The sequence below is a fragment of the Lonchura striata genome, chromosome 20 (genome assembly GCF_050655825.1).
Source record: "Lonchura striata isolate lonStrDom1 chromosome 20, ASM5065582v1, whole genome shotgun sequence".
NCBI classification, from domain to species: domain Eukaryota; kingdom Metazoa; phylum Chordata; class Aves; order Passeriformes; family Estrildidae; genus Lonchura; species Lonchura striata.
Window position 1 is genome coordinate 11,152,496 of NC_140722.1, and position 12,572 is coordinate 11,165,067.

Consider the following 12,572-nt stretch of genomic DNA (forward strand, 5'->3'; position numbering starts at 1 on the left):
CGGGGGGAGGAGGGAGCCGTGAGAGGGGAGGGGGGGGAGGAGGGAGCCGCTCACAGGAACCCTCCGAAAAAAAGATGGCGGCGGGCTCGGATCTGCTGGATGAGGTTTTCCTGAACACGGAGGTGGATGAGAAGGTGGTGAGCGACCTGGTGGGCTCCCTGGAGTCCCAGCTGGCGGCCTCCGGCCACCACCACCAGCACCACAAGGCGCAGGAGCCCCTGAGGGCCGCTGGGGGGCTGCTGGGGAACCATGTTGTGAGCAGCAGCAGTAGCAGCAGCAGCCCTAGCCCCAGCCCTGGAGGAGTAGTAGTAGGAGGCAATGCTAATGTCCAAACAGAGAGCAGCAGCGGCAGCAAGATGGGACTGAGTGCCCCAGAGATCACAAAAGCAGGTAACGTGGGCAGGGGTGGGGGGCTCTGAGGGAGAGGGGCCCTCCCCTCCCCCCACTCTCCGGCTCCCGCTGCCTCCTTCCCTCACTGCTTTCCCCCCTTTTCCCTCTCTCCTCCTTCTCGTTGTGGCAGGAGCGGGAGTGCAAAGGGTGGTATCGATCATACGGGGGAGAGCCTCCCCTCATCATGCCCCCTCGGTGTGTATCCGCGCCTCTGCTCCCTCCCCTTTATTTTCCCTCCTCGCCTGTGCTTACTCGAGGGTGTTGGATCCTGTGTGGGGGCAGCCGCCCCGCAGAAGGAGCCGGCAGTGCCCGTCCGTGACTCTGCCGGTCCCCTCTGCTTTTCCTGCCCTTGTTGCTGGAGTGTAAAAGGGCTCTGTTAATCTCGGGGACTGAAGGAGGCAGAGCCCACCCCCTTGGTCATGGCTGTGCCTCCCATGCCGCCTGTGATTGCTCCCCTTCCCTTTCCAGGGGTGGAGGTTATGGGGGGGATTCCCTCTTGATAATGCCGCCTTAGCTGTCTGTGTAAATGCTCCTTCCCCTCCCCCTTCGCTGTTGCTGAAGTGGAAGGGGGTGTTATTAATCATGACACCTATTTCCTGTAGAGGAGGAAGCGAGGGGGGATTTCAAGGGGAGGAAGTCCCTCAAAATGCTTCCCCCCCATATCTGCCTGCCTTGATATTCCCCTCGCACCCCCTCCCTTGTTCCAGGGGCTCGGAGGGGGCATGGGGACCTCCCATTCCTCCTCTGCCCTCAAGGGGGGGTAGTCACAACGCCGGGTCCCGGCAAGGGGGGGAATTCAGGCCACAGCACCCCACCTTGCACAGCGCCTTCTCCCACCGCCCACCCCCCGAGCTGCCTGGGAATATACCCCCCTTCGTGTCCTGAGGCTTCTAGGGGGGCAGTGTGAAGGCTGGGACTGAGGGCTCACTACGTGGGAATGGAGGGAAGCTGGTTTTTTTCAGGGGGATTGAAAGAAATGTCTCCCCACAATCTCTCTGCAATTCCTCCCCTCCCCCCCCCTTTTTTATTTTTGATTTTGTCTTGCTGAAGTGTAAGAAGATACTACAGACCGTCTGTTATGATTGATGAAGCTCTTCTAGGAGGATCTCCTTGACCCTTATAATGTGCATCTCAGTGTCTGCCTGTCACTATTCTTTTCCCATTTCTGTCTCCTTAGGGCCAGGACCTGGACTGTGTGTGATTGTACTTGTGCTAACACCAGGCCTTATCAAGGGGCATGAGGATTATTCAGGACAAGAAGCTACATCATCTTGTCCCTTCTGAAAACCAGCTTTGCTTTTTATTTATTTATTTTTAACTATCTCTGGCTGTGGGAACTTCAGCTCTGTTGGAGCAAATTCTGTAATAAGGAAGAGGGGTCTTCTAGAAACCTGCTCCAGGCCTTGCAGTACTTCTTATCTTGCCGGGCTGATGTTTTCCTTTCCTTTCACTTTTCATATTTTGCTGTTGCTGAGCCTCCTGATCTGACTGACTTACTTTGTAGGAGATGACAGGATTAGAGACTAATGTGTGCTGGGTATAGGGAGTATGTCTTAATAATGTGTCTTCCATGGCCATTCCCCCCCTTGCAGTTGCAGTCCTGTTTCTAAGTGGGATGTCAGGCTCCAGAATGGGGAGGAGGTCTTAGATGATCTTCTTACTTCCCTTGGTTCATACTAAATCTGTTTTCCCTGTTTTGTACTGTAGTGTCAAAAGCAGGGGTGTTACAATTAATTGTTACAATTAATACTGAATCTGCCAGTCTTTGGTGGGATATTGGAGGCTTTAAGAATATGTCTTCAAAGCCGTGTTCAGTTTGTACTCTGTCCTGTTTTTGTGGCTCCAGACAGGCAGCTTGGGAGATGGAGAAGACCTGGTGATAAGGGAGAACATTCTGTCTTTGCTGGACTTCTCTTCTTGCTCATTCGCTCTGTGTAACTTCGTTGTTGTTTTTCAGGGGCAGGAGGAGTGCAGGGGGGTGTTATTAATCATAACACCAGGTCCCAGACTTCAGCTCTGGATGGAGCCACCACAACGAGCACCAGCACCACCACTGCAGCAGCAGGAGGATCTGAAGTCACTGCTGCTCCAGGGACCCTCAGTCAGGGCAAATCGGTGGTTATCAGCACCATGGCAACTGCCTTGTCCACCAGGAATGGCAAGATTGGGACCACGACGGTGCAGACTTTGAATGGGAGTAACGTGGTGATGAACTCTCACCACACAGGAAGTGCTGCTTTCTCTGGGACTCCTGTGACTGCCAACCCCGCTCCTGCACCTGCTGTCGCCCCTCTCGTTAACAATGGACCTGGATCTGTGGGGAAAGGAAACGCTGTTAATGCTGTTTTGCCCTCAGCTTCTAACACTGTCATCCAGACTTCTTTCCTTAATACTGCTGTGTCCTCTGCATCCTCCTCCTCACCCACAGTGATCTCCTCGCAGCCACCGCCGAGCGTTGGCACTGGGGCGCCCACAGTAACGCTGGTGAGGCCCCCCATCCACACAGCAGGACCCACGGTGGCTGCGGCTGCTGCGGCCACTCAGAACGGGAGCAATACTGTGATCAATTCAACCATCAGTGTGGGGAGTTTTCCTGCGGTTGCCACAGCCACTGTGGGATCTGGAGTTTCCCTCCAGACGTCACTTGTGAACAGCCAGTCTGGTTCCAGTGTGCCAGCAGCTCCTGCCACGCAGGTCATCAAATCTGAGTCTCCTAAAACTATAGTTCAGGCAGTATCTCAGCAGCAGACGCTGGCTACTGCTGGCCAGCCCAGTACTACAGGGGGTAACATGATTATTGGGCAAACTATGCAAGCTGGGCTCTCCAATGTTGCTCCCAACCCTGGTGGGATACCTCCTGCAGCTCCTGGCACCCCCACAGGAATGGCTAAAGGCACTGCCAATACAGTGGCACAAAGTCTGCCAAGGACTCCAACACCAACTACGAGTGGAATCAGAGCAACTTTGACTCCTACAGTTTTAGCACCTCGTTTGCCTCAGCCACCTCAGAATCCGACTAACATTCAGAATTTTCAGTTACCGCCAGGTAAGTCAGAGGATTGAGGGGCTTTATTTTGGAAGTGTGTATCTTGCAGGGAGGAAGTAATCAAGTAAGATTCTGTGCCATTTAATTGTGAATTGTGGAAAAGTCATGACATACAACAATGAGAATGGTCTGGTGTTGAGTAGTAGTAGCATAGTAGCATTCCACTACTTAGTGTCTGATTTTTGGGTGGCCAGAAAGTCTTTTCAACAGTAATTGAAAATAATTCTGCCTGGTATCTTTGTTCCAATGTGAGTGTAGCTGAAGCTGCAAACTGCCAAAGTGTGACAATGGAACATTATATAATAAAATGTTATTTCATTAGCACAAAAGACATTTTGAATTTTCAGGTGGTTTTGTCAATAGTTTGTAACCTTTATGTGCTGCTCGGTTCCCTCCTGTCCCTGCATGCCCCCAGTACCACAGAGCTCTCATGAGCAGAGAAGCAGCAGATACAACACAAGAAAACTACCTACTTTGGCTTTAAATACCTTCAAAGTTTGACGTAAAAACTCACAGATTTGAAGCTTATGATCATCTTTTTAGTCACTGGCATTCTGATACAAAAGGTAGACTTCCTATGTCCTTACCTCACCCTGTTGTGTCTAGGGCTGCAGCTTTTGTAGTAGCTAGTCTCATGCTTAGTGCTGAGCATCTCTGGACAAGGAATCTAGTCCTTAACTCAGTGGATGAGTGAAAAGCAGGATGAGAAGCATTTATTTGCTCAGGATTGTTCCGTCCCACCTTAAATATCCCAGGTTTGGAGATTTAATATTATATATTTGCTATTATTTTGAGTCAGGCTTGTTGCTTGTATCCACTTTGATTTTTAACTGCAAATACTTGTGTGAACCTACACATTGCTTCCTGTCCTCATAATAATACATACAAGGGTTGGATTCTTAGTGCTCCCTGTTTTCAGGGCAGTATGCAAAGAACAGCTAATTGAATTTTGCTACTAACACTGAATGAAATTGGTGGTTATTTTAGTAGGTGGTCTTAGTAAAATACATCTCTTGGAACTTCTGACCAACCTCAGAGCAATGCACCTGTCACATAAAGTAGATCAGGAATTATGTGCTGTGTTACTAAACACTGTGTTTTTGTGTAATATGCTACCTGTGGTATATGAAGCCATGTAGTTTGATGAAGTCTGTCGAACATTCTGAGTATCCAAGTACTAACTGGTATAAATATTCCTCTTTTTTTTCTGAAAAAGATTATTTCATATATAAGTAATTTGAATGACATGTTGCTAATTAAAAAAATAGCAGTAAAACTCAGATCTTGAAATTGTGGTGCTTGATTTGAAACCTGTAAATTGATAGGATGGAAAATCCTTATTGTATTTATTGCCATATCGTATCAAAGGATTGATCCAGTTTAGTCTAGTGCCATTTATACCTACATTTTTTGTTAGTACTGCATTATAAAACTGATTATGAGGGAAAATACTACCATGGAGACCAGTGGAACCTTTTTTCAGGTAGCTGATGTTTTCAGACTGCCACAGCATCCTGAAGTGTGTTACTCTTAGAAGCAGCATTGCCAGTTCTAAAGTAAAATTGGACCATAAATTGTTCCTTTGGAGTTCTCCATAGATCAAAGTAAAACAATACAGGTTCTAAGCACTTGGATTTTTATGAAGCACTTTTTTTCTGTCCTACACTTAAAGAAATACTTATGACTTCAAAAGAATAAGCATGACTTAAAATAAGTAGGTATATGTGACTGGGTACATAGAGATTGGAAACTGAGTTCTTGCATGATAAGGCAGACTTAATATTGAAAAAGATCTCTTTTTCTTTTACATTAGTTAGTTTTTTATACTTTGCAAAAGTAACCAGCTTTAAAAATGCTTTGCATAAACCATCTCTTTCAAAACACTTAAGAATTGGTGGGTACTGGACTCTTCCAAACATCTCTCAGGCACAAGGGCCAAGCACCTCTGCAAATCCGGTCAGGTGCAACTGCTGTGATCTTCAGCAGAGCGCAGGTACACTCATAGTGAAAGGAGAATAGGTGGCTATGCTTTTGAGATTGTATTTTAAATGACACCATCATAGGCCAGGTTGTTGGAGACAATTTGGTAGTGTGAAGCTGCAGCTACAGTGGCTGTGTGCTGTGCATCTACTGCATGCATCGAATTTGCATTCACAAGTTCGTTTTTAAAAGTTAATAGTGTGTGCTAGTAAGAGTTTCTAAGACAGTGCTTGAAATAGTTTGAAATCACACTACGCACACAGCTTTTTACACCAAGAATTATAAACACTTAGAAAATTCTGATGGAAGGTTTGACCATGACAGCACATGTTTTACTGTTATTTTCTTACCCAGAATTACTGTTTCTAGCTCTCCAAAATACAGTTACAGTGTCACATGTATGGAAAGCAGAATGTAAAATGTCAGCAGGAGTTATAAGCTGGGACTTGAAAATTAGAAACTTTACAAGGTTTCAAATGTTTTCTTTGAAACACCATGTGAAAAATAAGCTCCATCAATGGTCTTTAAAATATATTACTATTAGACTAATTCATTGTTTTGCATCAAGGCAATTGTGCACCAAGCCTTGACTGACCATATTGGAGATGTTTGAAGAGCCAGTGGGCCGTAATTTTTGTGACCTTACTGGATTTTGGTGTATTTCTTCTCTAAGGAGCTAAGCTATTGGAGAGTATCTGTGTATTAATGATGGTTTTCCACTTCTGACATCTTTGAGGAAGAGGACTGTTGTCCTTAGTCTTTTCTTCAGGAACCTGTGCTTGGAACTTTGTTCTCCAATTGGACAGATTTGGGTAATGATAGTCCCAAAATAACCTTATTTATACCCTCTTAGAAAAGACATGGAAATATTGTGAGATGATTTTGTAAAGGGGTGGGAACACAAGTTTATATAATACTGCCTTAAGGATGCAACACTGCTGAAACTGTCTGGAAATAAATTGAATGAAGCTTGTTGTTTCTGACTACTTCAGTAATGAGAAATATGTTTTGTACAATAATATGGTAAGAGGCAGAAAATCAGTGAGTTTGTTAAAGTGGTAAGTCAGTGTTCCATGGTTAGAGGTGCTTAGAAAAGTCTGCAGAAAAGTATAACTGGAATTAGGCACTGAAATTTATCTTTTGTATTGTAAGAGTGTGTAAAGTGTTTAGAGGTCATTGCTGACACAGGGTAGAATCACCTTGTAAATTGGCAAAACTTGGATACTTTAAAATAATTTTTGAAAACCCCATCTTGTCCAGGAGTGCTGTAGTACAAACCCAACGTGTATGAGTTTATGCTTACTTAGCAGTACTGTCAGCTTGGGGGTCAAAGATTTGATTTCTCTTCTTGCAAGCTTGTGTTGCTACTGTCTTCTCCTTTGTCTTTATGTGCCAATATCTCATAATAAGTTTTTAGAATGTCTGCTTAGAGAAAGGAGCAGATTGGTGAGTGCTGAATGTATGCAGTGAGAATAGCACAGAGCAGGTAAGTCTGGACAGTTTTCTCTACTAGCTTAGATTAAATTGAAATCTAGAAACTTTCACTTCCCTCTGTCCCTCTCTTTTCATTTACCTTCTGAATGACTCTTAGTAGCTATGAAAATTTGGTGGCTTGATCACAAAGACTGGCATTTTCCTGATTAAATATGATTTGGTGACATGTAGTCTTGTTTGAAGATAGCAGATAGGATGGGATGTCATCATGGTTTTTGGTCTTCTTTTTTTTTTTTTTTTTTTTTTTGCTTCTACAGTCATGGCCAGTTTTCCCACTAGCAGTGGTGCAGTTCTGCAGCTGCTGTAGAAGAGAATTGTTTTGCCTTGTATCTAAAAATAAAACTTCCTTATTACTTTCCCAAAACTCAGTTGGATCTGCCAGTAACTGATGATAGGGGATAACAACAAATGTCTTCGTTGCTGAAGGGGATCTCATGTGCCTTTTCTGTGGTGAGGATAGGATGGGCCTTTTGTAGACTGAGAAACTGCTGGGGCCCCTTTAACAGTGGAATGTTCCTGAGTTCTGAACTCTAGCAGTGGTTAAAACTTATCATTGACGCTTTCCAGAAGGAAAGGAAACCTGAAAGAGTGTTTGTGCTCTGCATCTGCACATCCTGGAAGATGTTCTACATGAATATGCATGCTCAAGGGTTCCTTCATGGCCTTAGAGGCTCAAAACTCCCTTTGGTGTTAAATTGGGGCTTTTTTGTAGAAATTGATTGGTTTTCAGCTTGTGTTCACTATCCAAGAAGGAGTCTAACTCAGGCCATGGTTATGGTGGCTTTAGGATGGGAAAACTGCCTGAGCATGTAATTTAAAGCATGGGTTTGGGTCCTTCTGACTTCAGCAGTTGTAACAGAAGTTACTGAAAAAATAACTTCTGCAGGAGTAATTCCATTTCCTTCAGTTGGGAATTGGGGTAGGAGGTGGTTGGGCAAAGGAGAGTGTTTAAAAATGGAGACTAGTGGCAACTGAGAAGAATCAAAGCAAGAAATTTATGTTACTTTTTCATACTGAGTTCCTCATTCTTTGGGTGGCTTTGTACTTGAAATAGGTACCCCAGAAGTCCCTGAAGGAATTAGGATTAGATGAAGAAATCATCAGAATCCCATAAGGAACACAGAAAAGAACAGGGGAAATACTATGAAGTAGTGGAATGTGGTTGTTTCTATTTCTCACTGACTAGTAAGCGAGTTCAAACATATCCTCATTATAGTTTCCCTGTATGTTGCATGTGCTGCCAATATTATGCCTGTTAACTGTGTTGGCATGGCTCAATTTTGTTAAAAATACTGTCTGCAATGCACCATGACAATGGGGGTTTCTTAGACTACTTACAGTATGTTTTACTTTCAAAGCATTTTGCAAAATGCTTTAATCCTTGCAACCTGCTTGTGTGGATGGTAAATAAAGTAGTATAAACTCTGCTTTAGAGCTGGGGGAAAGAGCAACTTAGAGAAGTTCAGACTTGCCCAAGGCCATGAAAGAATCGATATTTTGCCAGGGTTAGAGCTTGGGAGTCCTACACTTGGCATGTAAAGCAGTATCTGTCTTTCTGGAAGATGACCGTGGATCTCTTCTGCGTGCAGGGTGGATTTTATGTTCAAATCATGCATCAGCAAAAGGAACATTCTGCTTTATTTGGAATCTGCTACATCAGATCTGCCATATGTCACCAGACTGAAAGTTGTGTTTGTTCGCATTGCACCTTCCATAACTGAGGACTCCTGCATGCTTGTCTTTGTACCCCAAAGAACCTGAGCCTCAGAGAGCTGTGCAGTAGGGTTTTCTGGTTCTGTTAAAAAGAGTGTCTTGATGTTGTGCACATCTGATCAGACTGTGTTGTTAAGTGATGGGATCTAATGGGACTATAATTGTGATTCTGTTAAGCTATGAAAGCTACTAACTCTGATTACATATTGTTCAGTTCTGTTATGAAAAATACTGTTCCCAACAGCCTTTGGAAGTGTATGTATGGATATTTCTGTATGATCTTCAATTTGTGGTCTTCTGGGTATCTCTAAGCTTGTGATAAAGATTATTGGTCAATAACCAGAAGTGATTTATTTCTTTTGAAGTGTTTTGCACTCTGCAAGAAGTTACATGTTTTCCATCTCTGGAAATTTAAACAGGTTGCTTGTGAAACCTTCTTGGTTTGAGGACCACAAATTTGAATGTTGCCCAGGACTTGAATCCCTTTCTAACAGGGGATGCTGCAAACTGAGGTGAAAATGCATGAGTTTGGGCCACTGATCAGGGACAAATTCTATCATAAACTCTTAAATTAAGTATTTTGGTGTGAGAACTCTTACTGTTGTCTGTCTTCCCTGTTTTGGGAAATGATATGTAAATATAATTATAAAAAAAATTATGAAATAGTTCTAGAACACAGTTGAAAATACTGATATTTAAACTATATCAGGAAAATCCTGATATAGGATTTCCTATAAAGGAAAAAGAAAGCACTGGTGTGTGGAAAGGTTGCTTTATGTAAAAACTGTGTGATCAATACTGAGTCTGCTTGGAAAGAACTGGACGTAGAAGTCACTTAACACATAAAAAATTTTTTGTTACTGTGTTCATTTTTTGGTCAGAAATACTCAAAATCATAATTTTTACCTTAAAATAGCTACTCTTGTCAAGATTATTGTTTGTGTTGAAACTTTATGAATGTTTGCAACTCCATTAATCTGTCTGAAACTTCTTGAATTTGTTGCTATTGCTTCATGTAAGGAAGAAAGGCTTTTGCTAGTAAGACTGTTAGCAAGTTTAGCTTTGGTAGCACATTATCCAAATAGTATTTGGAGAGGTAGTGGCATAAAGATAAGAATATTGAAAATACAGTTTCTCATAACTGAAGCGAAACACATGTATCTATCACAATGACAGAGAGGAGGTTTTAGTCCTGGATAATGGACAGTTATTTCAGGTGTGTTATGAACCCTAAAGCTCTGTGTGAAAGCAGGCCAAACTCTAGGGAGAGAATCTTGCTCACAGGTGACAAAGGGCTTTTTCTTTGCACAGCCACAGGTCTATTCCTGTGTGCAAATAATTGTATCAGCCCTTTTGTATCTGCTTCCTTGTAAGAGAAGCAAACTTGCTGATACAGCCTGGTCTGTGTACAGGTTGTAATTAAACAGGTGTAAAGATTGTGTGATCATCCATATTTCAGATTGAGTATTTTTTTTTTAATGAGGCTTTTTTTTTGTTTTGTTTTAAATCTTCTAGGACAGTTTTAACTTGCCTTACTCTGGAAATTTTTACACCAGTTCTAATCTGAGGGAGTTTCTTCCCAGAAATGCTGGTTGTCTTCTGGAGGTGCAGGTGTTTCAACTGAGAGCCTGTTTTTTATGACAAACCTCCTCTCTTGGAATAATTATCTTCAGGTGTCTTTAGCATAATATTTCATGTAAAAGATAATAATTGTCCTTGAGATCTTATTTATGCCTTTAAGGGTTTTTTAAATATAGAATATTTTTGTGAGAACAAAATGTTGATTATTGTCACTGTATAATGATATAGATTATCAGTAATCAAGAAAGAGGTGATAATTATAAGGAATTGATATACCTGCAGTGAGATATGTTCAGCACCTCAGTAGAGCTTTCTTAAGGTGTTGTACAAATGTAGCTGATCTTTGGGTCTGTAACTTTGTGGGACTTGGAAAAGAATTCTGATGAAAATTAAGTAACTTTTTGCCATGGTAGATCTCTGTTTATAAATTTGAGTTGTAATTTATGAATGCTATGTATCTTAATTTTGATGGTTTTTCCCTTAAAATACCTTACTAAAATGTATTTTTCAGTAACACATATCAGTACCTAGACAACGAATAACATAAAACTCATAGCAGTGTGTAATAGTTTTACTTGACTGACATGACTGTCCTAGGATTTGTATTGAATTGAGTAAGCTCCTCTTGTAAAAATGGTCCAATTTACGATTATAACTTGATTAATATATGCTTCTGAGAGTAGCTGAACTGTTAAAAGCTATCACAGTGCTTTTGTGCAGAATAAAGCATGTGCTGGATAGACTGTGCTGACAACCAGTGCAGTTGAAAACTGTGTGCTTTAGATATCAGAGTATAAACAAAATCCAAACAATGAGGTGTGTGCTATGCTCGGGTCTTTCTGAGAGGGTTTGGGGGGCAGCAAGGCTGTACTAAGTTGTCTGCACACCTTCCTTCAGTTTATTAATCAAGTATTTATTTAAGAGAGGGTTCGATTCAGAGCCTCTCTCCCAATGTAATAACATCAGGTGCTTTCAGCCTGAGTCGTGGTGTGGCAAGTGGGACCAGTTGTGCTCACATGAGTCACAAGGGCCAGCTCCAAGGAGTAGCACTGAGGAATTGTAGCACCTGTGGTAGAAGAGTCAAAGGAGGGGACCAGAAGAGTGTTTGTGGAGGGATCAGTGTGGGAGAAGAATCTGGAGTAGGGAGGCTGACAGTGACTAAACTGTGTGGAAGTTAAGACATGCATGAGGAGTTAGTAGTTTTTAACAGACATACATGCAATCGTGTTTGCAGTAGTATTAAGGGTGGATTAGAAGAATATACAAGTGTTCATGCATTGAGATTCAATCTCTTAGTTCCTTTCTTTCTTCCTTTTTTACTAGTGTATCCTTTGATTTTCTTTCCTTCCCTGTCCTCCATGGGGGAGGGGGAGAAAAGGCACTAATTATTTATAAGTGTTAGTCATACCCAGTCATTAAGCTTAGTCATTACTCAGGACTGTGCATTTGATGGTTAGTAAAAATCAAAACGAAACCTGATTTTGTTGAAAAGTGCTCTGAATTCAAGTTTACAGGTGTGAAAATAATTCTCCTTCTGTGTTCAGACTAACTGCAAAAGCAGAGCTATCAGCCAAATGGCATGTAATATCATGTCCCCGTTGATGGTTTGTATTGAACTTGCAGGCGTAGGGTTTGGCATATTCTCAAAGCAGAATAATTCTGTATGGGCAGTGAGAGAGGCATGAATTCACAGAGGAGGATGTGGGGAGTGTTTGTGCTGAGGCTGCCCTGGGGAGCTGTCAGTCGGTGGAATTGTCTAGCTCTGGGACTCCACAGCTTCAGCTGAAAAAGTGGCATCAGCTAAAATTACAAGGAGTGTGTACCTTGAGTAGGGCATTCACCGTGGGGACAAATTAAAGAAATGTGTTCTTTGTATTTCTCATGAACTTAGCTGTTTGAGGCTGTTGCATTCTGAAGGAAGAAAGCATTGATTTAAAGCATTATTCCTCATTAAGTATTTCTGTACAGACCTGTAATAAATGCAAAGTAACACGGCCATTCCCATTTCTTCAGGTGCTTGAACAGCACTAATGTTGACACACCTTGGTAGAGACAAATTGTCACAAATAAAAACAGGTTGAGTTTTAAAGCCTCCTATTGAAAATAACAGAGGTAAAGAATTAGTGACACTTTATTTTGTGTCTTCCTTTCTCAAACCCAAATCTGATTTGGTATAATTGCTTTGTTGTTGATTTAAGTATATTGAAATTAATGGCAGAGCTACATCTGAATTGCTTGGAGATCAATAATTAAAGCAATTGGTTTAGCTCTTGATAGTGTTTTTCTTAGCTGTTTCGAGATCAGACAGATTTGTGTGATGATTGGGTTGCAATTTGACAGAGCACTCTGGTATTCTAACTTGGTATCC

The 12,572-nt window shown here is 42.3% G+C and overlaps 1 protein-coding gene across 1 annotated transcript in view; it reads left to right on the plus strand.

The window, feature by feature from the left end:
• The window catches only part of TAF4 (TATA-box binding protein associated factor 4), a 36,193-nt gene continuing 23,621 nt past the window's right edge, over nt 1-12,572 (plus strand). Inside the window, exons 1-2 of the mRNA XM_021553540.3 lie at nt 1-390; nt 2,348-3,436. Of these exons, the coding sequence (XP_021409215.1) occupies nt 75-390; nt 2,348-3,436 (1,405 nt within the window). The 5' untranslated portion in view covers nt 1-74. The remainder of the gene's footprint in view (nt 391-2,347; nt 3,437-12,572) is intronic.